The sequence below is a fragment of the Cricetulus griseus genome (genome assembly GCF_003668045.3).
Source record: "Cricetulus griseus strain 17A/GY chromosome 1 unlocalized genomic scaffold, alternate assembly CriGri-PICRH-1.0 chr1_0, whole genome shotgun sequence".
Classification (NCBI taxonomy): Eukaryota; Metazoa; Chordata; class Mammalia; order Rodentia; family Cricetidae; genus Cricetulus; species Cricetulus griseus.
This window is the reverse complement of record NW_023276806.1, coordinates 56,787,436-56,815,344: the sequence shown is the minus strand read 5'-3', so window position 1 is coordinate 56,815,344 and position 27,909 is coordinate 56,787,436. Positions and strand designations below refer to the sequence as shown.

The 27,909-nt window shown below is 40.2% G+C and overlaps 1 protein-coding gene across 1 annotated transcript; it reads right to left on the bottom strand.

The window, feature by feature from the left end:
* Positions 1–129: 129 nt before the first annotated feature.
* Positions 130–27,903, bottom strand: Wdr3 (WD repeat domain 3). The gene is made up of 27 exons (XM_027393784.2): positions 27,796–27,903; positions 25,012–25,214; positions 24,004–24,213; positions 21,960–22,078; positions 20,719–20,797; positions 18,880–18,975; positions 17,935–18,045; positions 17,653–17,754; positions 16,919–17,016; positions 15,974–16,078; positions 15,081–15,311; positions 13,631–13,724; positions 11,879–11,980; positions 10,713–10,798; positions 10,383–10,518; positions 9,618–9,674; positions 8,706–8,806; positions 8,449–8,560; positions 8,176–8,310; positions 7,896–7,946; positions 7,423–7,488; positions 6,871–6,963; positions 6,436–6,483; positions 5,752–5,795; positions 2,304–2,432; positions 1,086–1,179; positions 130–839 (listed from the first exon to the last, which is right to left on the bottom strand). The coding sequence occupies exons 2-27, from the start codon at positions 25,180–25,182 to the stop codon at positions 684–686; spliced, it is 2,826 nt and encodes a 941-aa protein (XP_027249585.1). The 5' UTR covers positions 25,183–25,214; positions 27,796–27,903; the 3' UTR covers positions 130–683.
* Positions 27,904–27,909: the final 6 nt, after the last annotated feature.

The window sequence follows — 27,909 nt, the reverse complement described above, 5'->3', positions numbered from 1 at the left end:
AAAAGCCCAGATTCAGAGGTATCTGAGTCAATTTCCTTTTCTAGACATCCCTAATTCCTCAAATTCCTACCATGTAGGCATACTTATATTTATACCAGACCACCCCCCTATTATTCAGGCAGCCAGCAAGACATTTTAAATGGTTTTAATGAAAAAGCTATTTTATTCCCCAAAGTACAAATAGCATTATGATCTTCTTATATACAGACTCAACAACCTGTACTAGCTTAAGGAGGTTGCTCTAGATATTTTTTACCATCCCTTTCAGCTCTGAAGTCCATGGTACTTCATTTTAGAAGACAGTAATACACATGATTATCTTAAATGGAAAACCTCTAGTACAAATAATCTGCCATAAATATGAGACACTTTAGAAATGTCTATCTCAACTCAAATGAACCAAATACAGTAAAAAAAAAAAAAAAAAAAAAATACTCTTGCTCCTTGCTATAATTTAAAGCCTCAGTTCTGAAGAACACAGATTTTTAAACTAAATCTGTCCAGTCCAAAGGATGGGAGCCAGAGCACACAGCCATGTTGGATTTCCTCAGCTGAAGCTGACAGCTGTACCCCAAGATCTACTTGATCTTTTTCAATATTTTTAAGATGCCAACTCCACTATAGCTAAGTTTACGTGTTCCTTAAAGTTTAAGGGAAGCAGGAAAAGACACAGCCTTTCAGTTCTAAGTCAATGTTAAAATCATCTTCTTCCTGTTTTTTCGTTTCCTCCTCTTCTCTTCCAAGTGACTAGTAGCTTCAGCAAAAAACATAACTTCACTCTTTGCTTCACACTCTCTCTTGAGATAATCGAGACCTGCCATATTGAAGCCAATGACATCCTAGAGAGGAACACAAGAAAGTAAATGGAATTCTTTGCTGTTTAGACAATGCAGCAGTGTCTGAGTATGTGTTGTCATATTCTTTCCCTCGATAAGGACTTTTGTTGTTGGTGTTTTAAAAATTCTGTTTGTACTAATGCCAAGAGAAAGTTTACCCAAGTACAGGTTTATGTCTGTTTGGTATTGTGACAAAGAGGGCCCAGAATATGGTACCTTTTAGGGCACATATCTATAGTAGGCACTTACCTGGACTTGCCTGACTTTTGAAATAGTTGTTTCCTTTAGTTTCTCTATCACAGGCACAAGCATCTGGTTGCTTGTGATCTGGCCAAAGTGAATCCTAAAAGAAAAAAGTCATGCTGCAAAGAGAAGATCTAGCCCTATCATTTCCCCTAAGAAATAGTAAACAGATGACAAGATATAGATCCAATTCACCATCATGAGCGTAGAACACAAGCTTCTAACAAACTCAACCAACCAACAAAAACAAGAACAAAAATCACCTGCGATTCCCACCATTCAGTTTGATAATTTGAAAAATACTATAATAAACCTGATGACACGCTCACATCTTTTCTCAGAAATCTACCATGACCAGAGAGATCATGACAATAGAAAGCTCTAGAGATAGAATGGAATCTATTAAAAATGCTAACTGACATGGGGACTGGGAGTTAGCTCGGCAAGTAGGATGCTTGTCATATAAGCACAAGGACCTGAGTTTTATCCTCAGCACACATGGAAAAAGCTAAGCATGGTGGATCATCACCTAGACAAGACTGCTATCAGTCTGGCTAGCCCAGGCTATATGCTGAGTCCAAGGCCAGCCTGGACTAAAATGAAATCCTGCTTAAAAAAAAAAAAAGGAGTAAGGCCAGCATATATCTGTAATCCTCCCAGCCTTTAGAATGTACAGGCAGGCAAGTCTAAGGCCAGCCTGGTCTGCATACATGTTACATAGCAGGCAAGGATATAGAGTGAGATCCTATCTCAAAACAGGCAAAATCAGGCCAATTCCTCAAATATTTCAGTCATTTCCCTAAGCACTGTTTAACCATTTGTATGTTCCTTAGTTTCCCTTCCTATGTCCCCTCCACTTCCACTTGTGTCTGTAGACACTGAGAGAAACTGACTGGCTATTCTTTAAAATGGTGTAAGAACAAAGCTTTTACGCTCATCAGTTTAAAAGCAAAATAAATGGAGCAAACTGGCTAATAAACAATCTAGCATCACTTTAAGCTGCATCCTGAGCTGCACCTTACAGTCTTACCAAAACATGTGACTTTAAAAAGTAGGTCATGAGGCTTTTTTAAAGGCAAAACTATCACTTAAAGGTAAACTTTATTTTCTAACAGTTTCTGATACTGAACCACAGAATTATTAATCCCAGAACAATGCCAGCTTCAGCTAGCCCACAGCTGGAATAGTCTGGCTGAATAGACAGTATCTGTAAAAACATGTTACCTGAGGAGAAAAAAGAGGCACCGGCACAGAAGTTCGATATCAGAGCCCATCTGGATGAATTCATTGAATAATTTAAGAATGTCTGGGACGTAAGAGAATGGCAGCACAAGCAGAGCCTCTTCTAGTTCACTGAGGAGGAAAAATAAAACATTATATTCCTCAACACTATCAATTACTCCATCTTTCCCTTTATTGCTTTTCCTGTTTTTATATTTGAGGAGATTCTGTCCATTCTGAGTTAAATATTCACCTACACTCAAAATGATTCTTTTGAATGTCTTTCATACTTAACATTTCATCTGTTTAGGGAGTATTTTAGTCCCTGGATTAACGGGGGAAATATAAGTGTTGCAGATAAACATTGCTCACAAAGTCATGAAGAAAAGTCCATTCTATTCCATCTTCATGATGCTTTTCTTATGATACATATGCATACATACTGTTACACTGTGAATTACATACACACACACACACACACACACACACACACACACACACACACACACACATATATATTGTATGTGTGACTACTCCGCATATATTGACTGTATGTATATGGATGTATAGCACGAGGGCATCTGTATTTCAAGGCTTTAGAGTCTATAATGACGACTGCAATTGAGTGATTCTCACACTAATTCCTCACCATTTTAACTTTGCTTCTTCTGAAACTAGTTTCAGTATCATATCATCAATACCACCTAGAAATCTCAAGAGGATTTCAATTTGGATCAGAAATTTCTTCCTTGGTTTAAGAATTCCAGCCACACTGAATCTTCTAGAAGAGAAAGTGGGAACTACCCTTGAACAAATTGGCACAGGAGACCACTTCCTGAACATTACGCCAGTAGCACAGACACTGAGGTCTGCAATTAATAAATGGGACCTCCTGAAACTGAGAAGCTTCTGCAAGGCAAAGGAAACAGTCAGTAGGATAAAACGACCACCCACAGAATGGGAAAAGATCTTCACCGATCCCACATCTGACAGAGGACTGATTTCCAAAATATATAAAGAGCTCAAGAAGCTAGCCACCAAAACACCAAACAATGAAATTAAAAAGTGGGGTGCAGAACTAAATAGGGAATTCTCAACAGAGGAATCTGAAATGGCTGAAAGACCATTAAGAAAGTGCTCAAAATCACTGGCTATCAGAGAAATGCAACTCAAAACAACTCTGAGGTACCATCTCACGCCTGTCAGAATGGCTAAAATAAAAAATACCAATGACAACCTATGCTGGAGAGGATGTGGAGAAAAAGGAACACTCCTCCATTGCTGGTGGGAGTGCAAACTTGTAAGACCACTCTGGAAATCAGTATGGCGGTTGCTCAGAAAAATGGGAATCAGTCTACCTCAAGATCCAGCCATTCCTCTCTTGGGTATATACCCAAATAGGGCATGTACATACAACAAGGACATATGTTCAACCATGTTCATAGCACAATTGTTTGTAATAGCCAGAACCTGGAAGCAACCTAGATGCCCCTCTACGGAAGAATGGATTGAGAAAATGTGGCACATCTATACAATGGAGTACTACTCAGCAGAAAAAAGCAATGGAATCTTGAAATTCGCAGGCAAATGGATGGAACTAGAGGAAACCATCCTGAGTGAGGTAACCCAGTCACAAAAAGACAAACATGGTATGTACTCACTCATATATGAATTTTAGACATAGAGCAAAGGATTACCAGTATATAATCCTCTTCATCAAAGAAACTAGGAAACATGAAGGACTCTAAGGGATAAATGGTCCCCAGGAATGGAAGTGGCATGAACTCCCAAACTAATTGGGGGCATGAGGGGGGGGGAGGAGCTGCTACAATAAGAGCAAGAGAAGAGGAGAAGAGGAGAGGAAATGGAGGGGCAGAAACATTGAGTTGGGGGAAGAATAGAGGAAAGAGAGCAGGATGAGAGATACCATATCAGAGGGAGCCACTATAGGCCCGAGAAGAGATCTGGAACTAGGGAGATCTCCAGAGACCTACAAGGATGACACGATCTGACAATCCAGGCAATGGTGGAGAGGATAACCTAAAAGCCCTTCCCCTAAAATGAGATTGATGACTTCTCTTTATGCCATCCTAGAGCCCTCATCCAGTGGCTGATGGAAGCAGAGACAGACATCCACAGATATACACTGAGCCGAAATCGGGAATTTAGTTGAAGAGAGGGAGGAATGAAGAACGATGGGGTCTGTACCAGGTTGGAGAAACCCACAGGAACAGTTGACCTGAACAAGGGAGAGCACATCGACCCCAGATGCTGTCCGGGAGGCCAGTACAAGACTGATCCAGACCCCTGAACATGGATGTCAATAAGGAGGCCTCTGCACTCCAGGGAGATTAGTATTTTTCCCTGGTGCAAGAAGGGACTTTGAGAGCCCATCCCATGTGAAGGGTTACACTCTGGCCCTGGACACATGGGGAAGGGCCCAGGACCAGCATAGGAAGACTTGGTGGACTTTGCAGAGCCCCCTTTGAGGGCCCTACCCTGCCTGGGGAGTGGTGGGTGGATGGGGTGGGGGGTAGACTGGGGGTGGGGAGGAGGGTTGGGGGTGAGGGGAGGGAGAGGGAGAAGGGACTTGAAATAAGCTTGTTCCCTAACTAGAACTAATAAAATAATAAAAGAATTCTAACCACTTGGAACAGAACCCTCCCATCTTGGAATGTATTACTGTACCCCCAGTATCAAGTTCCCTTTATAGTTTTTTAGTGATAATCCTCAGGCAGCTCTATTCACTGTTTATAAGGGTTACACATGTACATGTTTCAGTTTATGAAAATAAACTTCAGTATGTCAAATTCTAAGAACCAGTCAAACTAACTATCCCAGAACACCAAGAAAGAACAGCAACTAAAACTTTACACACTTGTGGACTGAAACTTTTAATCAAATGAATACATTAAAATATTCAGTAAGAGCATAGACACATATATAAACTGTTTGTTGAGGCATTATTGATAATAGCAAAAATAAGAAATGCAGCAAACAATAATTGTACTGCAGGAGATGTTCAACAATCTCATGTGTTTTTGAAAAATATTAATAATGTGAGCAAATGTTCAAGGCCTATGTGAAAAAGAGTAAGATACAGTGACTCCCTGGAGCTTGAGTAGTCTAACTGGTTGTGTGTAGCCCTTACAACAAAATTCCAATTGTGTATATATACAAATAAGTGGAACAAAATATACACCAAAACAGGTTCCGAGGTGGTATCTGACTGAGTAGTATTAACTATTTATTACCTATAACATTTGTCCTTCAAAATACCATTCATACTTCTGGAGCCTCCTGGTTCCTTATACTTCCAAAATATATTATAATGAATTGTTTTCCACTCAAATTTTTACATAATTAAAAAGGAAGGTATCAGTGCCATCATCTACTTCCACTCAGACACTCCATGACTGTCCTGGTGAGTTACAGAAGCACAAGGACTTACCTAGACTTGACTCCTTTAAAGGTCTCTAACACATATGCTGAAGGCTACAAAGGAAGGACAGCAGCATTAGTGAAGCGCTCACGTGTTTTCCACCAGGGTGCTCTCAGTCCATCCCACTTGAGAAAAATGGCCTAACATGGCAGAGCTGTGTGGGTTTGGAGTTAGCCAGATCTGGGGTTATAATTAAGCTGTCTCCTTTATTGACTATGCTTCCTTGTAAGCTGGGCCTGTTTCATATCTATACAATGAAGATATTCTGAGATTACTGTAATGAATGAGATATGCAAGTAAAATAGCATATAATTGGCAACTCCTAGATAAACATATTCTCCGGATACATCTCCTCCCTTCTTCATGATGGGTTTTGTCAGTCATTCCTCTAAAGACTTCTGAGTTCATTTAAATGAACAACTCTTCAGAGAAGTGTGGATTCTGAACATAAGGAAACACTAGAGGAGGAAGAGCCAGGCTGCTCTAACCTAGACACTTCCTTGGGAAGCTCTTCATTAGTAGCCCTTTGAGATACAAGCTGTTTTAGAGGAAGGACACCAAGATTCAGGAAAGTCTTTGAGACAAAGGACTTCCTAGGGCATCTACCCCCAAATCACAATGCATTGTTACTCCCTTTCTTGTATCTGAAGTTAACCCTTGAACCACCAAAGGAGAAACAGACATTCTACTCACCAAAATATTGCCATGAGCCATCAGGATGGGGTTGACAGGAAGAGGAACCTATGAAGAAGTTATTAAGCCAAATCTTAAAAATAGGTTTTGTTGGGGCATTAGTGATATTTTAAAACTTTGACTCTAAAACGAGAAGGAATAAAAAAGAGACACCTTGCAGTTCTGAATGAATGGATGAACATGTTTGGGCAGTACAGTTTATCACAAAATTATACCACACACATTTATACCAATCACCCTGTCTATTATTTCCTAGCCTTCCTTTTTTATACAGAAGCCTCTTTGCTTCACAGTTCCCCTACTTCTTTTAATACTTGAATTACACAGTACTTACTGCCTTTACCACATTTCCTTATCTATGTTAATCTGAAATAGCCTCATTTGGAAATCTTTTTATGAAGACTCCCCAGTGCGTAACTTGATGGGCAAGCTCACCTCTTTCCCTGCTGCTCTACAAATGGCTCTGTGTTCTTTCATTTTTGCAGTTTCTTCTCGGTACAGCTCGATGGCCTCCATGATCCTCTCAGCCTACATAGATGACAGCAAAGGAAAAGATCATCCCAGCACACATCCTATCAATTCAAGACATAGAAACGGGAAGGCCTGGCTAATAATAGCCTGAATCGGCTTAATAAAGACATGCCAGTTAGAGTGCAATGCAGCATTTACAGTTGTCAGTATTTTTTTTCTTATTTTCAATTTGTAAGAAAAAGACAAAATACTAGGCACTCAGATGAGACCATATTTGGACACAACTGAGTAACTCCTGGGAACACCAAAGGTGCACTTCAAGAGGACACGAGCTTCATCACTAAGAGCCACACACTGATCAGATACAAGACCAAGGGCATCAGACACAGGTGATGACTGGTGCTTGGAGCTCATCAACTTTTGTGCCAAACAGGGCTATGCGGCCGACACGGGGTAAGTCTTTTACTAAAAAGTCAGAATCCTATTACAAGATGATACAGCACTCTGACAACTTACTGCTTTGACTGTTTCAATCGTTTTCTTCCCAGTGAAGTAATTGTCACCTTGAGTCTCCCCTGCAACCTGCCAGAAATAAGACATCCTGAACAAGATGGGAATTATTTTATGAAAATCCCACAATCACTATCTCCCATTGAGAATAGGCACAATAGTAAACCTTTTATTTGTATCATCTTAAGCATTACCCTGAAAATGTTTATAAAGTTTCCAATTTCTCAATCTTTGTGATTTAAATTTTTGTTCTGCTCAATAAATGTTGTAACTCCTTATAAAGTTCCATTCAAAAAAGAAAAAGCCATAATGATAAGAATCCTCATAGGAGCTGGTCACAGAACTAACTTTAGAATTGAATACTACATTACATAGATTCTCATATTAGCTGGTAGTGCCTCTGGCATCTATTCTTAATTCCTTTCCCATTACAAGTTCTTGAAATTACAGAATCCCAGTATCCCAAAAGATTCACTTACTGCTGGCTGGTCTTCTTTGGCCACACTGTCCTCATACTCTGCTTCTCTTTGCTGCCAAGAGACACACAGAAGTTATAATCAGTGAATTAAGTAGTAGAAAAGGCTTCTTTCAAAGCCTCATAATGCCAATGGCACTGGTGTCAACCTAGCTTCTGGAATGGGTGGCACTGGTCTTGGAAACACCTCTTGCGTGACTGTGATTACATTGGACAGGAAAGTTCAGTAGGGGCAGTCTGTAAGCCATCCATACCAGACATGAAAACAAACTTAAAGGTCTTACCATTTCCCTTTCTTCCTCAAGAATAAGAGGTTCTCTCGTTCTCTCCCAGAGTCTCAGCGATTTGTCATGAGATGCTGACACAACATAGTCTCCATTGGGGCTGACAGCCAAACACCATATTTCCTGATGGTGCCCCTGGACAATGAGAAACCAAACCAACCCCAGGAAATATAACTTACTCACTGTTTACTACCTGCTTAAGCTAGTGGGCAAGGTAAATATTCTTACAGGAAGTTCTTAAAGTACTGGTCAGGCACAGCAGGCAAGGGTTACCTCCAGCGTTTGGATGTGCTCAAACTTGTCTGCATCCCACTGCTTGATCTTGCGGTCCTTCCCAGCAGTGAAGAAGAGGTGAGACTTAGGCACAAACCGTAGGTACATCACACTAAAAGTGGAGAGGTAGATGTCAGGAACTCCAGGTCAGTAAGCTAGCACACTCTTACACTAGTTGGGAATGCCTATTTTCTGGAACTTTCAATTTATCACTATCTGAGACCATCAAATAGACCTTTTCAGAAGACTACACCCACCTGTCATCGTGTGCAAAGAGAGACCTGTGGCAGTCCCCAAAGTCCAGACCCCAGATTTTCACATTTCTATCAGCAGAACCAGTTACTATTAGTGCTCCATCCTATGACACAGAAACAAAATATTACTTAATGTTTCATTACATTAGATAATTACTAAAAGCTCACCAAAATATTTAGCCCATTTCTTTAAAAATATTAAAATAGGGCAAAAAATTGCCATCTCTATCCAAAATTCCTATGCTTGGACCTCTAGAGCATCTCAAAGCTTAGAAAGTGAAAGCATGGGACTATGAACTCTGACCCTTTCACAGGAGAATGCCACAGTATAATGCTGTGCTTAATGTCAGGTGATCTGTTTATTCAACTAAATAAGAAAAGAGGTGGCTCTGATCTCTGGAATAAGATTTGTGGGGAGAGTAGGAAAAGAGAAAATGAGGCTGGAGAAGATGAGGATGTCTTGTGTGTCAGTTACTCTCCCAATCAAAAGCTGTTGGCTGTTTCTCTGCTGGACTGCACTGTGAAGATTTTCTACCTAGCCTTGTATCCTATACCCCCATCACTTTGCAAATACATATTCTCACTCGCAATCACTAGGGGGAAATGTGATTCTGAAGACAGTATTCATACAAAAAAGAATACTACACTGTTTAATCCTTGCAAGTGTTATCCTACAGCAAAGGGTCCCTCTGTAAAGCCAGCCATTTTAGGATGTTCTCCCAATTAGGGAATTTAGAAGAGCAATCTGCCAGAACTTAGTATTTATGAAACATTAGCATGTTTATGCTATGATTATAATACTGACTCTTGGGAAGAAGTTGTAATAAACTCCACAGAATGATGCAAGTGCTGTAGCACACCACAAATTGAGAAAAGTGTCTGGTTTGAAGAAGACAACCCACAAATGTTACTTACATGGGAGATGTCCATGCATATAACAGGCAGTTTGTGTCCATACAGTGAGAGAAAAAACTAAACATAAAGAAATAATAGAAATCATTCATGTTTGTTTACACATGGAGCCAAATATAAATTTATAATGCTAAACACATTTCTGGACTGCTTGCTAAGAGCGCCTGTATCCACTATGCAGACCCTACACAGTATTTGAAAAGAATACTGAAGCCCAGTGAAAGAATTCAGGCTCATAACCTAAACCTTAGAGTCTGCCCATACAGGCTCTCTGGGACAGTTCTCTCACAAATTATCCTGAGGCCCAGTGTAGCCCTAAGACTTTGGGTATAGGGCTCAGTAGCCTGTATCTACCAATACTAATAAAGCTAATAGGTACGACAGGACAGGGCTTTCTGTCTATAGATCTTCTAAACACATGAACTAGTGCTTGTTTTAAACAAAACTGACGAACACTGTGATGCTATTAGTTTCTCTAGTACACTTAGTGCTCTGATAGACATACTTTTAGAAATACGCTATTTCTGGCCATCATCCCATTTTTTTCCTTACACTGAAAACAGATCTTTTCTCACATGACATATCCTGATTAGTTTCCCTCCCACCTAGATCCACTTCCTTTCTGTTTCTCACTAGAAAAGAACAGGCTTCTAAGAGATAATAATAAAATAAAACAGAATAAAAAATGATTAAGAGAAACTATCACATTGGATCATCCCAAATTCTTAAGGTCACAGAGAAAGACTATGCCCAGCCAAACCATTGTACCTTTAAAGTGTCAACATAGAAAATCTTCACAGTGCAGTCCAGCAGAGAAACAGCCAACAGCTTTTGATTGGGAGAGTAACTGACACACAAGACATCCTCATCTAGTTGCAAGGTTCGAGTCTGCCTCACAGAAAGTCTACAGACAGCATCAAGGGGAAAAAAAAAAAAAAAAAAAAACATGAGAACTCCATAACATACAGTTCCAAACTACACACATACACACACACACACACACACACACACACACACACACACACACACACACACACAAACACACAAATCAACAGCTCTTCACTTCATCCTAAAGCCCCCACACAAATGGCCACTCACCTCTTCTGGGTACTGTTTTTATCTGTCACCAACTCAAAATCCCAGAACTTGACAGCTTTATCAGCACCACCTGTCACAAAGCCACGCTGAAAATTAAATGACACTTCAGTTAAAAAACTAGTTTAGCACAAAAACTTTGCTAAGTACACACACCAAAATAGTCTAAAACTCTTTTTACTTACTGGCAAATGGCAAGAATTAAGAAAAATGTACCCACCCCCACTGCTCTCCTGGGGCAACTGCCAGACCTCATTTGAGACTTTCAGCACAGTCTAACACTGACAGACATGATCATTGAAGTCCTAGGTAATTTCCTGTTACCATTATTAAGAAAAGCTTTTAAGGAATACTATAGAGTTTATTTTTTTTTTCCTTTTCATCTTTACCTAAGAAGTCAAATGAATTTGCTACAAAGCAGTAAGATTAGTTTAATGAACATGTATCAAGTGAACAGTCTGTTTCCAGTGTTCACCTCAGAAAGTTATAAACTATTCCTCCAATATCCCTGCTCAAGCACCTTTGCAATGATTTTCCAAATTAAAAAAAAAAGCAGTCTATTCTGCCCCATTTCAGAGCATACATATCCATATGTATATTATACTAAGTGACAATAGAGCTACTCTAAACTCTGTATTTACTTTTTCCAAATATATACCTTCAGTGGGTAAAGAATTGCTGTCATTGAAAATATTTTGATAAATGCCAAAGTATTATCAAAAAACAAAACCACAAAACTGTCAGGCAGAGTCTCTATCAGGATCAACGCATAGTTCTCCAGGAGTTGAAGCACTACAAATGCAAACACTTATTACTGAGTCATCAGGCTCATATATTTGCTAAAGAATTTCTCTAGTCATCATTGGACTAAAGGGGGAATGGAAAAGTGTACTTCACCATCTGTACTGTGTTAAAATGTCCCCCTCTGTAAAGTACCACAAACCACCATTTAAAAATAAGTCATGCTACTGAGGATCAACAGCTGAACTAGACTCAACTTTGCAATGGAAGCTATTCCTATTACAGGTGTGTGGGATGACATCTTCGTGAAATCTAAAGATCGAACACAGGGGAGCTTTCTTTAATGCAACCTGGGAGGAACCTATCGTAGGCAACTAAACTTGACAGAAATAGACAGCAGCCAGAGTGTTAAAGCCCATTGCAGTTACCTGATCTGGAGAGAGAGACATGGACCACAAGGCTCCATCATGGGCAGCTATTGTCTCCAAGAGATTGCCCGAGGCCAGGTCATAAAGCTGCAGATTTCCGGTCTAGGAAAGTGAACAGAATTGTAAAGAGCACACTTACAAACTTCATTATTTATGCCTACAGAGTTTAGGAAAGCAGCAACAGTGTGGGCCAACTGCTCAGAAAACGAATCTACCTAATGTTGTCTAGACTGCTTTCATATACAGCTATGGAAAGTACAACCTTGTAGTTCTTGACTCTGCTGCTTTCACTGGTTCCACAACTTCAAAAGGAAAATACCAAGGCTATAGACAAATCTGAACAATTCAAATGGAAACTTAACTTTAAAGTTTCTCCCATGCTTTACATAGACCACCCAAGCCTATAGTAATTGTATGCCAAGATTTTTCCCATTGGTCTTGGATACGCTGACAGTAAGAACTAAAACTCTACCATGACTCCTGCCTAAACATCTGTATATTCCATGACCCTGATATTGGCATTTAACAAGACACAGGCAAAAGCCTACTACTAACTGCATGAGTTTCTACACAACATGGCAGACAGTGGAAGCAAGTTGACCTAAGCCCCAGGCCTGCCTCTTTCCAACTCTAGGACTGCTACAGAATTCATCTCCAGGAATTTGCTTTTTATAGAACATAGTTTGCATCACTAGCATCTGAGAGATATCACGAGGATCACAAGAGCTGTGCAATACCTGCCCTGCACCATCCAGGCCAGGGAATGCTCATTAGCTTTACAGCAGTCCTCAACGCAATTCACAAAACACTTTCCCAACAACAAACAGCACATGGGCACTTGTTGAAGAATAGATGGAAAATGGGCACAACTTTCAATTGGAACGCTGATTCCCGAACAGGACAGGAAACTCTTTACAGCATTTTAAACTTCTTGCCATGCAAGAAACAGCCACTGTGGAATGTTGGTTTCTTAATAAAATGTATATATATTTTACAAAGGATTACAAAAATAAGGATGACACATACTTGAAAAATATTTTTCAAAACACCCAACAACTTGAATACAGCCACAGCACTGGGAAGCTGAGACAGGAGAATACTAAGTTTGAGGCAGCCTGGGCTACAAAGAAAATCTGTCTCAAGACAAACACATGCCCTATTACCTTACTTCATTTTATTCTCACTACTTGCATTGCGACCAGTCTCTATTTATTGTGCACTCCAAAGAAAGCAAGGCTAACAGGGCTAAAGCAATTTTTCAAAGGTTGCAAATTTACTAAGTGCCAGAATATTCAGATGGGTGTCATCACTGCTATCCAGGTGAAGCAGCATTCTCTAAGAGGTTTGAAAGACAATCTGAATCCAAATCCACATCTACTCAAGGCTGTGCCAAACTGATGACAATCTGAGAATGAAGACCTGTTCAGCTTAACTTTATAATACCATGCTCTGTCAAACCTGATAATATATTTTATTATTTATAACTCGTATATCTTACCATCAATTGAACATAATTACATACGTTTGTAAGATACATATAAGGATAATCATCAAAATGATGATGGCAGTTACCTCAGTACTGTCTTTATAATTTGACAGATGATTTGATTTTTTTAAATAAGAAAAAAAAACTTTTTAAAACACCAAAAGTCAATAAACTATTATCTAACTCTAATGTATTAATTACCAGCATGCTTTAAAAATCCAATTTCTCAAACATCTTTTGAGATGAGTAGAAAATCCCAGCTTTACCTTTGTTCCTATAACCACCTGCCTATCACCAGGAACGAAGAAGGAGCAGAGAGCATATTCACAAGGCATTGTGCGGATACACTGCAGGGTAGACCTATGGGAGACAAGGGACATGGAGTTCACGTTAAAGGAACTTGTTTTCCGCTTAGAAGTCAGTGTTTTCAATGCATTAAGCCACACATAGAGATTGACATGACAGAAGAAAAGTCTAACTCTTGACTCACATTCATCTTAGTCAAGGAAGAAAATATTATGGACCAAATTTGGATTTATTTGAAGAAGAAAGCTACCATAAAGACCATAAAGAAAAGAGATCATTTGGGGTGGTGGCGGGGGCGGGGGCGCAGAGGCAGATGGATCCCTATGAGTTGGAGTCCAGCTTGGTCTGTAGTTCTGGAACTACACACTGAAACCCCGTCTCAAAACAAAATCAAAAAAAAAAGGAAAAGAGATCATACAAAAGCAGAGGAAAACAAAGTTTCAGCTGGGATCCACAGGGCCCAGGCTCCAAGACCCAGGAGAGCAGAGCATAAGGAGCTTCAGGTAGAAATGGTTTACCTTTACCAATATCTGAAAGTTACTTTTAATATTATTAGTTTTACTTCATGTGTGTGGGCATTTAGCCTGCATGGATATCTGAATACCATATACATGTAGTACCCTCAGAGGCCAGAAGAGGGTGTCAGATCTCCTGGAACTGGAGTTAGAAATGGTTGTGAATTGCCATGTGGATGCAGGGAATTGAAGCCAGGGCCTCTAGAAAAGAAGTCAATACTCTTAAAGGCTGAGTTCTCACCCCAGCCCACAAATTCATCTAATAGGGCCATTAATATTTATTCATTCAGCCAATGACATACAACTCTTAGCAATGTTTTGGTCAATGACAGACCTGTTAGTCCTGTTAAGACTAAAGGAGTAGAAAATTGCTTTGTGGTTAAGAACATGTGTTGCTCTTCCAGAGAATCCAGGTTTGATTCCAGCACCCACATGGCAGTTCACAACTGCCTGTAACTCAAGTTCTAGTGGAGGGTGTTAGACTTGAATACAAAGGGTGGTGACTGTATGCATCTTCTAGCCAAAGCTCCAAATGAAGGAAAAGCTTAGTTTACTTTACCCTAAATTTATCTTTTTTATTTTATTTACGGAGAGGAGCAGGCACATATATACAGAAAGCAACTTGCAAGAGCCAGTTCTCTCTTTCTACTATGTGGGTTCCAGGAGTCAAACTCAGGTCCTTAGTGGCAAGTACCTTTACCTGCTGAGCGGTGTCACCAGCTCCACTCCAAAATCTGATATAGGCTCTATAGAACAACTGCCAAAATGCACCAATTGTATCTTCTGACTGAACTATATTTAGGTTGAGAAAAGAGCCAATCATCGAGTACCAAAAACATTTCAAAGAAAAAGCAATTCTACTAGACAGAGTTATAGGAAGCATCACTTCACAGACCTGTTCCATATCTTTATGGAATCAGCCGAAGCTGAAAGCACAGCTATATTATCGGAGCTGAATGACAAAGTGCGCACATCGCTGCGATGGCCTCCAATGGTTATCCTGCTTGTCCTGACAGGCTGAGGGGTCGGCAAGGATGTATTGAGTGAATATAATTCCACCAGGTTGTTCTGCAGCAGGAAGACTGCCTTCAACTCCCCTTGAGGTGAATGAATCAGGTCAAAGGATCTGCATGGGAAAGTCATCACAAACATTCCAGCTACTGTCTTGGCTCATGAAGTCAACATTTTTCTAAGAAAAGCTTAGTGATACCAATCTGTAGTTTAACCATGTATATAAATCTTAGATAGAAACTGTTCTGGGGTACTAAGCAGCAGTTGAACACAGGCCTTACAATTTTTTATTACTTTTAATTATTTGAGTTTGTACGTGTGTGCACAGGTGTATGGACCACAACAGTGTGTGGAGGACAGGGGACAACTTGAAGGAGTCAGTTCTCTCCTTCTCTCACATGGGTCCCAGGGACCAAAGTCAGGCTATTAGACATAGCAGCAAGCACCTTTCTTTATACCTGCTGAAGCATCTCACCGACTTACAAGCATAGGCTCTTGAAGTAAAAAAGGAAACTCTAGGACCAGTTCTTAGTTTTGACACATATTTTGTTTGTGTTGTGCTGTGTGCAATTTAAAACTTTCTGAACAATGTCCGTTTTTCTTAATTGGCAGCCTGAAAGAATCAATAATAATAAAAAATGGACACATGGGCTTGTGAGTGTGACATGCTCACCACCTTCAAATGTAATTCACACACGTTTGCAAATACTGTAACAATGCCAGGGATACTTGGTGGCTTATTACTCTATAATACTTAGACACTACATGTTCACCTACTTGATCTTGGAAGAAGTCTTGATATTGGCCACCCGATGGATCTCATCCTGCAGAGTCATTGAGACACTAGTTTCAGGGTCCTCCTCCCCACTGGCAGAATTCAATCTAGGAAGGGAAACACACCTAAAATATCACCTATCCATTTTCCAGGAGCATCCTCACTCTTACCAATCTATGCTCTTGCCCAGGAATGAACAAGTGGAATCATTCCGGGGGAGCAGCCTGACTACCAGGGTTACCCCGAGAGCTGAATGACAGTTCACTGGCCATCCTTCATAAACAGACCAGGAATGCAACAGGCCCATAACTTGTCCTGTAATCATTTGTTATAGCAGTCACTGCACAGAAGTGTTCCTGATGGACTTCTCTAGCAAACTCTACAACTTTCTCAACCAGTCTCTTACCTGAAGTTACCCAAACTTGTCATGGAGCCAGAACATATCTCACAACATTTGCCAGATGATTTTAAAAATCACTTTTAAATTTGATAAATCATCCATTAAAGATTTTTTTCTTTTTGGTATATTTGTGTGTGTGTAGGCCTGACAGCTATGTAGGATGTCTGTCTTCCTCAACTATACTCCACTTTGAGGCAGTGTCTCTTAGAGAACCTGGAGTCCTCTGGTTCTGCTCCTGGTTGACCAGCAAGCTGCAGTCTCCTGTCTGCACCTCCCTGGCACTGGCACAGACACAGTCCCAGTGTACCTGGCTTTAAAATTCTGCAGTCTATTTCTGTGTGGGTCTTATTACAACTCAGAAATGTGTTAGGAATAAAGAAGTATGGAACAGAAATTCAAACCTTGTGGTACTGGTACCCCACAAAATCTCTAGTTGTTAGTTCTAAAAGGCAAAGAAGTAAGTATTTTCTTTAAACGTCACACTTTTTGTATAATATATGGCTATCCAGGATGTTTTATTATCACTAAGTAATTGTTTAAAACATACTTTGCTTTCTTTCTAGCTTTCTTCAGCTTCTTATCCATTTTCTTCTGAATTTCTGCTTTGGAAAGGACACAAAATACTTCTAGCACAGAATCAGTTCCCTAGAAAGGAAGAAGGCAGGCAATGTGAGTCTAGGACAGACAGTTTATAATTTAGCTTATACCGGTAAAACTAAACAGCAACGTTTATCTGTCTTCCCATACTGGCTGGGTCATCATGAACAACTTAACCCCTCTGGGTTTGTTGTCTTATCTCTAAGTGGGATATTACTTACTACTCAGCATCCCTTTGAAGGACCTTTAATACTGATGAGAAAAGCTAGCCTTTAATAAATGCTTATTAATAATAACAAATGCAGTTATTTTCACTCATTAATTATGCTAGGACATTGGCCATACATAGGAATATATACTAAATTTTAAATCATGTGGGGGGTGAGGGTGGGGGCATGTGCATGAGAAGTGTAGGTGCCTGCAGAGGCCAGATGTGTCTGATCTGATCAGACTCCAACTTTAGGCTGGTGTCACAAGGGACGGACGGTGAACATTCCAACATGGACAATGGGATCCAAACCCAGGTCCTCTGCAAGAGTATTACCTGTCTTAATCACTGAGCTAACTTCCAGACATATTTTCTGAATTATTAAATAATCAAAGGAAAAGCCCATACCCATACTGAATTATAAAAGAGTAAGTAGTGAAAAGGAAGTCTTTCTGTTCTATAAGCCTGGTACTCACATGGCAAGCAAGAATCCTGCCTGTCTTGTCCACAGTAAGGTTCACAACTCTGTCCCTTCCTTCCCGCATTATGGAGCCAGCTTTTTTGCATGAGAGGATGCGCTACAAGGGAAGCAAGAGGACATGGAGGCTAAACATCTGTTCTGTAAAAGCTCTGAAAAGACATGAATTTAATATACACAGGTGACAAAACACTCCCTAAAATGATAATTGGAGATGGTTATTAAGTCTGTCCTTCTTGCCCCACTAACTCAGCCCAATTGAAGAAACAAAGCGGATTACATCTTCAGATGCTTCATCTGCTTCAAGGGGGCCATCCTCTGCTTCAGGTGTGTCCTGTCTTCCAGGACACCCTTTGATTTTCTTGGGCTCTGGCTCTTCTGGGTCATCAATCTATTTTAGAAATATCAAAGAATAAAAGTTAAAATGTCTCAGGGATGACTTTTAACACCAATGACCTAGAAGCCTCTCTTAGAAGCACTTACATCTTGACTGGTGACCTCTGATAAAACTTCTTCAATGTCAGGACGAGTTTCAGAAGTTATTACAAACTGGCATTATATCTAACAAAACATTACTCATTATACTATCTCCACTGACTTTCCATAGTATTAGGACTATATATGAGTAGATAATAGTGTAAAAACTAATGGCTCAACTCTTCCTTAACTTTAAAATTTTCTTTTTGTAAGAAAAAAGATATTCTAGAGCAAAAGACTGCTGTTGGTATTGGTACTGGCAGAGGCAGTGTAAGGTGTATTACAGTTTCTCCTTAAACACAAGAAGAAGAAGAAGAAAAGAAGCTAGTCTAAGACATATAAAACCTATCAGAATGGCTACTGGATATGGTTATACACTAATTCCAACTAAACCTAAAGTTAAAAATTACCTCCCCAAAAAACATGAATTGAATCACTTTAATCACTCCCGTGAGAATATACATCCCACATAGATTGTTGTTCGAAGATAAAGTCCTCTAAAGTCCACCCACACATGTCTAAAGGTCCAGGAATACAAGACTAAAATGCCACTAACAACACTATTACCAAGACTAAATCTCTTTTCAGCTCAAATAAACCAGAGCAGTGAGTACACAATGAGGAAGTCTTTGTTTAGAAGTGCCAGGTCATCAATGGAAGAACTCCTTCTATTACATCTGATTCTTTATCAATGAGATGATCAACTGTGAAAACATGCAATTGGCCATGATCTGAACACATTAATTACCTCCTGCAGATAGGCGATGTCCCAGGCTCTCAGCTCACTGTCTGCAGCCCCAGTTATTAGTCGCTTTTCTTCTGAAACTAGAACCAAGCCCCACACCTAAGAATACAAAACAGTTTACACAGTATCATTTTTAATACTTCAAGTGGTATAATGAAGCATTGCAAGAGATTACTATAATGAAGTCTCTCTGGCATTTCAAGTCTAAGTAAAGTGTACTAAGGTGATTCAAAATCCACTAACTGAAGCACTTTTCCAGTGGGGGAATGGCCTGTGGTGAAACTGTCAAGTGGTACTAGGAATTTCTCTACTTTTCTACTGTTCTGTTTAGGTAATAGCTATTCATCACAAATCCTAAGCACAATCCACGGATACCAGGGCTTCTATTGAAATGTCTGGCAAATAAAAGGTGCCTTATTAATGTCCACTTCATAATTCTCAGCCTAGTATCCACGCATCTCTCACTAGCATCCAAGAATTAAACAGTGGAGATACAGCAATACTGCTGCCAGTCAATTTTCCTAGAATCCTCCTTCCACTTCATTATTATAAATATGTTTTTGAAAGTCTGCCATAAAGAGGGGCAAAGACACTTAAAATATTCTCTGAACTTGGCTGACTGAATCTTGTTCAGGTAAACATAAAACTACCCTTTTACTGTATGTATGCTACTGTACCCATAATATCATTAAACATCTCTACAGCTGTGGCTGTTTTTGGTTGTCAACTTGACTACATCTGGAATTACCTAAATCTTAAATGACTGAGCACACCTATGAGGGATTTTTTTTCTTAACTGAATCATTCCAAGTGGAAAGACTCACTTCTAATCTGGATCTTTGAAGTGAGAAGATTAATACCTTTAATCCATATCTTTTGAGGTAAGAAAATGCACATTTAATCTGGCCACACTCTCTGCTGTCAGCCTATATAAAGGACATGGAAACTTGTTCTCTTTGCCTGCTTGCTCTCACTCTCAGTAGCACATCCATTCTTTGACTGGCACTAGTAGGAACTTCTTCAGGATTCTGGCCTCTATGAAGATCAGCTGAGACATCCAGCCTCATAGACTTTAACAACTCATAGATTCTTGGGACCCTCCATTGGCTGACAGTCACTGTTGGAACTAGCTGGGCCACAGTATGTAAGTCATTCTAATAAATCCCCTTTATATATAGAGAGAGACTCATTCTATAAGTTCTGTTCCTATAGATAACTCTAATACAACAGTCATAGGTGAAATTAATTAAAATAACAAACTCAAAGGTTTTAAGCCACCAGGGCTTACATGTATAAGATCAGAAAAGCTACATCCGTCCAATGGCTGGCATTGCTTCTTCCCAGCCAACTTCACTATCTCTCAAGACAGCACACAGATCAGTATGAGCAGTAAAAAGAGCCAGTAAAGGCCAGAGAAACCATCTTTTGCTTTCTGCTTTGTGATTGGGGTTGTCCTTCTGTGTATATGTTTCTCTTATCAGCTGATGAATAAAACACTGTTGGCCAATAGGGCAGCAAGACAGATGGGTCTAGGAGACCAGGAGAATTCTGGTAAGTGTAGGCAGAGAGGAGTTGTCATGTGATCCCGGGAAGAGAGGACACAAGTCAGGTGTTCTCTGGTAAGATAAGACCATGAAGAAATACATAGATTTGTAGTTACGGGTTAATAATTAAGACAGAGCTAGCCAGTAAGAAGCCTTAGTCATCGGTCAACAGCTTTATAACTAATATAGCGTATGTGAGTTCATTTGGGGCTGGCGAGGCTGTGGGACCAGGCTGGCAGGAAGAACCAACTGTAACAGCTTTGTCATGCTTTTCTGGAGCCCATGACCCAACACGTACCTCAGTTCGGTGGCCGACCATTGTTTTGAAGCAGTGTTGATTATCAAGGTCCCACCACTTTACCATAGTATCTTTCCCACTAAAAGAAAAACCGGGAAAAGAATCTTATTAGGAAGAATCATTAAACTAACAGGCATGTGAGAAACTCATTTGCTGTTTTAGAATAATACAGCAGTAATGCTGGAAGCTATTCTATCTGTCTGTCCTGATAAGGCAAGAATTCCAACTCTCCATGTGGCTGCTCTTCTATGAAAACAGGAGCTTCACTCCTACACAGAAGTAGCTAAGCTACAGAACACACACAACCCATCTGTCTTTCTCCCATCTCTTCACTTTACAGCACTGGCATTCTGTTTAACACGGAAACATCTGAGCCCTCCAGCTCCCTTGTCATCCAAACCATCGGCTCTTTGGCAATGAAAACACATCCTCTGTGTGGACATCTCCTCTGGGTGGTCTCTAAAGGTTTGACTCCTGAGCCACATCTATCAAAACCTGACCGCCTCCTACAATCTGCATTATTCAGTAGCTTCTCACATGGTCTCCTGTCCCATTGCTGGTTTCTCATCCCACAACACTGAGGTAACTTAGTTCTCAAGTTTATCAATTTAATGTTCACAGAATCAAGGTGAGGCTCTTCTCACATCATTCTCAAAGCCTGTTTGTTCTTATTCCTCTAATTCAGGTGTTTCCCTACACCCCTTGCAATAGAAAACAAATCTCCACTGGGACATGACGTGGGGCTCTTCAATTCTTCCGGAGCCACTACAATATTTCTTGTAATTACTGCCTGATAAACCTTATGATTTTAGTCTTTCCTGAGTGAACTCCTTGCAGACAGTGGTTATATTAGGCTGAGCCATATGAAACTGATAATATTTGATCACTTTTGAGGCAACAAAAATAAAATTTTCAAATGGTTCAACCTAACAAATGTTGATTATGCCTACGACACACACTTTTCCTCAAAGGGCAGACTGAACTTAAACACACAGCTTAGCATTCTGCTTCCTTGACTTCTAGGGATCCAGAAGATAAACGCCCACTCTACAGCAGAGTCAGAAAAGAAAAGAAAATATCAAAATGCTGTAACTCACTGCAAAACTCTAGCATTTGAGAGGCAGAAAGGGGGAAAGCTGGCAGCCTAAGAGGAAGCACACCAACATACAAGCATGAGCACAGCAGGGAACAACAAGCAATGAGGCAACTCCTTTTCAAAACTCTGAAATTCATATCTTTACCTTGTAACTAGCAGATTCCTTTCTCGTAAGAACAGAGCTTGTGTGACTGCATCCTTATGTCCCTTTAGACGGTAGAGGCCACTTTCATTGATCACATCCCAAATAATAACATCTGTATCCTTCAGAATAAAGTAACACATAAGAAAAAACACTCCTCTTACCACAAAAGGCCAAACTTTACAAATAATGGACTCAATCACTACAAAGGCAATATACCATCCTTTACAACTTGGAAAGCAGGTTAGGCAGCAGCCTATCCTTTCATCCAGGAATAATGAGCAGACTTTGTTTTACACTGCTCTAGCTGTATATGCATGAGATCTCAGGCTTTCTTTTTTTTTTTTTAAATTAGAAAACAGATTTCTAGGTATGGCTGAAGGCCCCTGTAGTGCCAGCTCTGTGGGAGGAAAGCTAGACAGTCCAATGAGCCCCCACATCAAAAACACAAAACAAAAAAAAGAGGAAAACAGAGTTCATGCTATGTATTCAGCTTATAACTATCTTATTTAATGCATTTTGATAGTTAATTCTGCTCTACTTTAATTTCTAGTATCACAATATACATTTTATACACATGGGTCATTTCCAATTTTCTGTTACTTGCAACACTGAAAATTCACATGCATATATCTTTGTACATTTACCTTAGTACGTATAAATACTAGTTTGATGTTTTTGGTTAAAGGATATGGTTATTTTTACAGTTTAGATTCATATCATTAAAATAGTCCTTAGATCGAATCTATCTATAGAACTACCAAAGATCTGAATGAGACCAGCTTCCCATCTGTGCACTCTGGCTATTATCACATTTCTGAAAATGACTGCCAATTTCCTTCCTTCAGTGAAGAATGCTTGGTCTTCATACCCACTTTCATTTATTTTTGTGAACACTAATATTTGACCCCGAACTTCCGATCTTCAGCCTATATCTCCCAAGTTTTAGGTTTATAGGGATATGGCAAGCCAAGGAATCCTTTATGTTGGGCAAGGATTCTACCAACTGGGCCGTGTCTCCACTGCTAATGCTATTTTTTCCCATGACCTGTGGTAAATAATGACCACCTTCATTGCTTTAAAACTGTTCATTTGTGTCTTCCTCATTGGTGTTATCTCTTACATGTTGTATTTTATATCTTATTTTACTACAAGTCTAATAGGTAGATGATGGTCTTTTATTAAATACTTCCCCCTTTCTTTTTATACTTTTTAAAATGTAAAAAAGAAAAAAATAATGTCTTAAATTTATACTTCAAATTATCAATCTCTTCTTCGTGTTTTTCTTTTTGGAGAATTTCATAAATATATTTTAATCATATTCTCCCCTCAATCTTCCCAGCCACCCAACTTCATGTTCTTTTTCCCTCCTTAAAAAAATAAATAAAAATAAAAACAACAACAAAAAAACCCCACAAAAGACAGAGTCTGATTTGTATTGGCCAACAACCCCTGAGAATGTGGCCCGCCAGAAGCAAGGTTGATATACTCAGTGTTACTACACTGAAGAAAATTGATTTCCCTCTCCTAGTAGTTATCAATTGCATATAGCTCACTTCCCCTTCTCCTGTGCTGGGAAAACAATGTTTTTTCTTTGAGAGACAGTCTCAACTGTGTTTCCCTGGAGGCCATAGCCTCACTGATGGCTTCCAACTCACAAATACAGGTTCCTGTCTCTTAACTGCTAGGATTAAAGGTGTGTGCCAGCTTGCTTGGCTCTAGCTCATTAACTTTTAAAAACAGAGGAATAATATTAAGTTTACAGAATTCATTGGCAAATTATTACCATCTTCCATTCTAATCTTCCTTGTTTTATAGTTTGGGGTAGCTCTTCCACAATATGATAGGTTCCAAAGTACCTTTGTCTTATTCTTTTATTACACAGACTTTTATCAGAGACTATAACAGAAAATAATACTCCCTCCTCTCATTCATACACATCTTCCTCACTCTATTTCTCCCAACTGTATACTAGCTTGGACATTGAATAACCTGCTTCTACATAAGTGTGAGAAAATAACCCTGGACACCTGTGTCTGAGGCTCACCTTGGACCCAGAAGCCAGTCTGCCTCCTAGCTGATCGTACTTTAAGCTGGTGATAGCTGCTTTGTGTCCATTGAAGGTTATGTTTCCTTCACCACTAAGGAGGCTGAAGATTCGGATGGATCCATCCTCATAGCCAACAGCCAGATGCAACCCATCTGGGGAAGGACATAAGCAAGTGACTTCTTGTTTAAGCCCCTGAAGGATAAGGATCTGAAATCATAAAAATCAAAAGGAATGCAGAAAAGTGAGGCATGTATTGAGACACCAGAGTGGGAATGATTTCAGTAATACAGTGAGTACCAACAATTTATAGTCACTGATGCACAATGATAAAATCCTACAAGGAAAGACAATGATATCCCCAAAAAGTAATCATTTCCTCTCAAGCCTGACATTGGTAGACACATGCAAATTACCCAGGTAATATAATAAGTTACCAAATGTTTCTCTTAGTGAATTTCGGTAAAGGGTTATAAATCCATCCTTGTTCTAACAAGCCTCATGGCAGTATAGTACTAGTGGCTCCATCCCAAGAGGCTCTGGTGCCAACAAGTATCTATCTATCTATCTATCTATCTATCTATCTATCTATCTATCTATCTATCTATCTATCGAGTCATACAATAAATAGGGATGAGTTAAGTATCTCTATGTGCTTAGCACAAAGAAATAACTTCAGTCGCAGTCAAAGTGAGTTCTGTGACTACTGGATCTCACCAGCATATATAAGAAAAAGATTCCACTGACACAGCGGAATAACAGTCCTTTTTAAATCCTAATATTTTACAACTGACTTTGCACACAAGCAGAACTTGAAAAGTAGAATCTGTACACATAAGTAAAAATGAATAAGAGCTACAACTAATGACCTAGCATATTAATACAAACAGACATCTAAGAAGCAAAGGGACGTGGTCTCTTGAGGGATCACACACAAATTAATGCATTCAGGCCAATCAGGGTTCTTCCACTCCAAAATTAACGCCAACTTACTCATTTCAGACTCACCTTCTCTCCTTTTCTCAAGTCCCAGATAAAAACATGTTCGCAGGCGGGTACTGCCACATAGCGTCCTTTCTCTCCACGAAGTGTCACAAAAACAATATTACCTTTTTGGCTGCCAATCAAGCCAAAGACAGCACTAGCCACATATCGGAGATACTGTTTGGTAAGCCCCATGTCAGGATGTCTGAAGCTGCCAGGAAGGCAATCTGTGTATATAAACAAAATTCAGTTTTTGGAGTATATTGGCTCTGGAAGGCTAACAAACACAAACCACATAGTCAAAAGCATACAACTTGGTTCAAGGTATATTATTTGCTATACAAGCATGTTCCCCAGCACCCCCACAAAAAGCCAGGCACAGAGCAATGTGTGTATGATCCCAGCACTCAGAAAGGTCACTTGGAGCTCAGTGTCAGCCTAGCAGAATTCATGAACTCCCAAGTTGAGAGAGACCCTGGGTGTACAAGAGAGGAAGCCCTTAGTAAATGTGTCCTGTTAACATGAGCACAGCCATGTCAAGGACTTCAAATGCCTAGGACACATGAGAGTGGCAACATCTTCTTCTGGTCCAAGTGGGGATGTTTATAGTGTTCCAGAAAATGTCCACTGTACCTTTCTTGCCCCTTGTTTATGGCTTGAAGACTGCTCCTCTATAGACTGTTGTCTGTATTGAAATTAAAACTGCCTCCTTGTTCAGCTGCATATAACCCTGACTCCTTCTTTATCTGTATGTAATAAACCCTCCTTCCTGTTTAGCCTGATGTAATAAACAAGAGGAGCTTCTGGGATGTTATTCTCCATCCAAGAGTCCAGACCACCTGATCTCAGCTTTTCTGTATGTGTGTCAATGTGTCTGTCTTTTCATCACTCCCTTGTTTGCCCAAGTCAGGGTTCCAGAGCCCAAGCCATGCAAGGACTGGACAGCCATGTCTCAAGAAATGAGAAAGACACTCCACGTCAACCTCTAGCCTACACACACACACACACACACAACCTCCTCTACATACACACACTTAGATGTATGTATGCACATCCAACAACATGAAATTTGTGAGTTCTTACATTTTATTTACTCTGAATAAATCACTGACCTTACTCAGTATGTAATCTCTCACACCTTGAATCTTAAACTATATACACTATCACAATCACCTCATGAGTATCTAGCATAAAAGCTTCAAGGCAGCCATAAAATTCTCTTTTGCCCTCTCAACCACTATCAAAGTTCTGGCACTAAAACTGTTCAGCTGAGATTGAATAAGGTTTCATCAATGATTACTGTAAACCTAGCTTCATTCCCCCCTTTCACACGGAAACCTAAATTAAGCCAATAAAGAAAGGAAAGGGTTAAGCATACTAGAGTCTGGGGTTCAATTGTCAGTGCTAAACAAGCCATGTGTGGTGGTGCACGCTTTTAATCTCAGCACTGGGAAGGCAGATATAGGGTCTCAGAAATTCAAGGTCACCTTCAGTTACATAAAGAGTCCAGGGTCAGCTTGGGCTACATATGACCCTGTCACCCTATCTCAAAAAAAGAAACAAAGCAAAATAAATAAATAAACTCAGTTCTTCTGCAATTATTTTTATTCCTCCAGCTTAGCTGAAGTTGCTCGTCCGATACCCTTCTGCAGTATTTTCAGTAGAGAACCCATACAGCATGAAGCTCGGGGGCTCCCACACCTCTGTTTCTAGTTGTGTCCAGATCCATGACTAGAATTCCAAGCATTTACAGGCCACCCCTCTTGAACACCTCACATGACTACCTTACTTTCTAAACCCCTCATATTATTTTACTTTAAAACACACTATCTCCCCAGCTATCAGGGTTTAAAACTTTCTAGTAACCTTTGACTTAAAAAAAAAAATCATAGTAGCAAGGCTTAGAGTTAACGTACAGTAAATGATTTATTGCTCACAATACATGCAGTTAACTGCATGCAGTAACTGCATCAACAGAACCAAAAGACTAGGAAAGTGTCTAGTGCATTGCAAACATGTGCGCAAAACTTCTCTTCAGTAAGAAAAGAGGCAATTCTTATTTCCATTTTACAGACAAGGATAATTAACAGAGATGCTGAACGAGCTCAAAAATCAACCGGAAAGCACCAAAGCCAGGCTCCAATAAAGCCAATCTAACTTCAAATTTTCTGCTTCTAATCACCTCGCTAAACTCGTCCGTCTCTCGTAGGTCTGTCTCTCCTTTGACTGTTTACCCGTTTTTCTCTTGCAGCACTTTGATTCCCAGCTTGTTATTACTGACTTGCTGCACTACTTTTCTACCTAGCAGTAGCACTGCCGTGTTTTTCATTCGAAGTCAACAGTATCGCTCAACTTAACCGTTTGCAAACGTACTGCTCCTACCCAAGGGCTTTAAAGGGATAAGCTGTTTGCCAAATGCAGGGGTCCACACGGACCCAGTTACTTTAGCAAGCTGCGTATTTCTGAAACAACTTCTCTTGTTTCCCTTCCTCTTACCTTGTCATTCTCAAATTATCCCCTTGCCTACTCTTCTTTCTATTGCACATCACCCACCCCCACCCCCACCCCGCGCGCGCCCCCCAAAACCCTCAGGAAAGTCGGGTAGTTCCGGGAGCCTTGCACTCGTCGGCCCGGGAGCAGCCGTGCGGACTCCGGGTTCTGTGGTGCAAACGGCCGCGGGAACAGGACTCCCCCCGGCCTCCCTGGCTCCCACAGCACGGAGCACTGCGCCGCGTGGGTCCATCCAGGGGACCTCGGCGCAGGGAAGGAACCGCGCCCCGCAATCCCCACGCCACCAGCAACACTCACCTCAGCCTCCACGAGGCTCCAGCAAACAGCACCGCCTACGGGACCTACCCCTTCCGGTCCGGTTGGGAGTTTCTTCCGCCCGGCGTTCCTCTTACCTTCTAGGGCGGAAGTGAC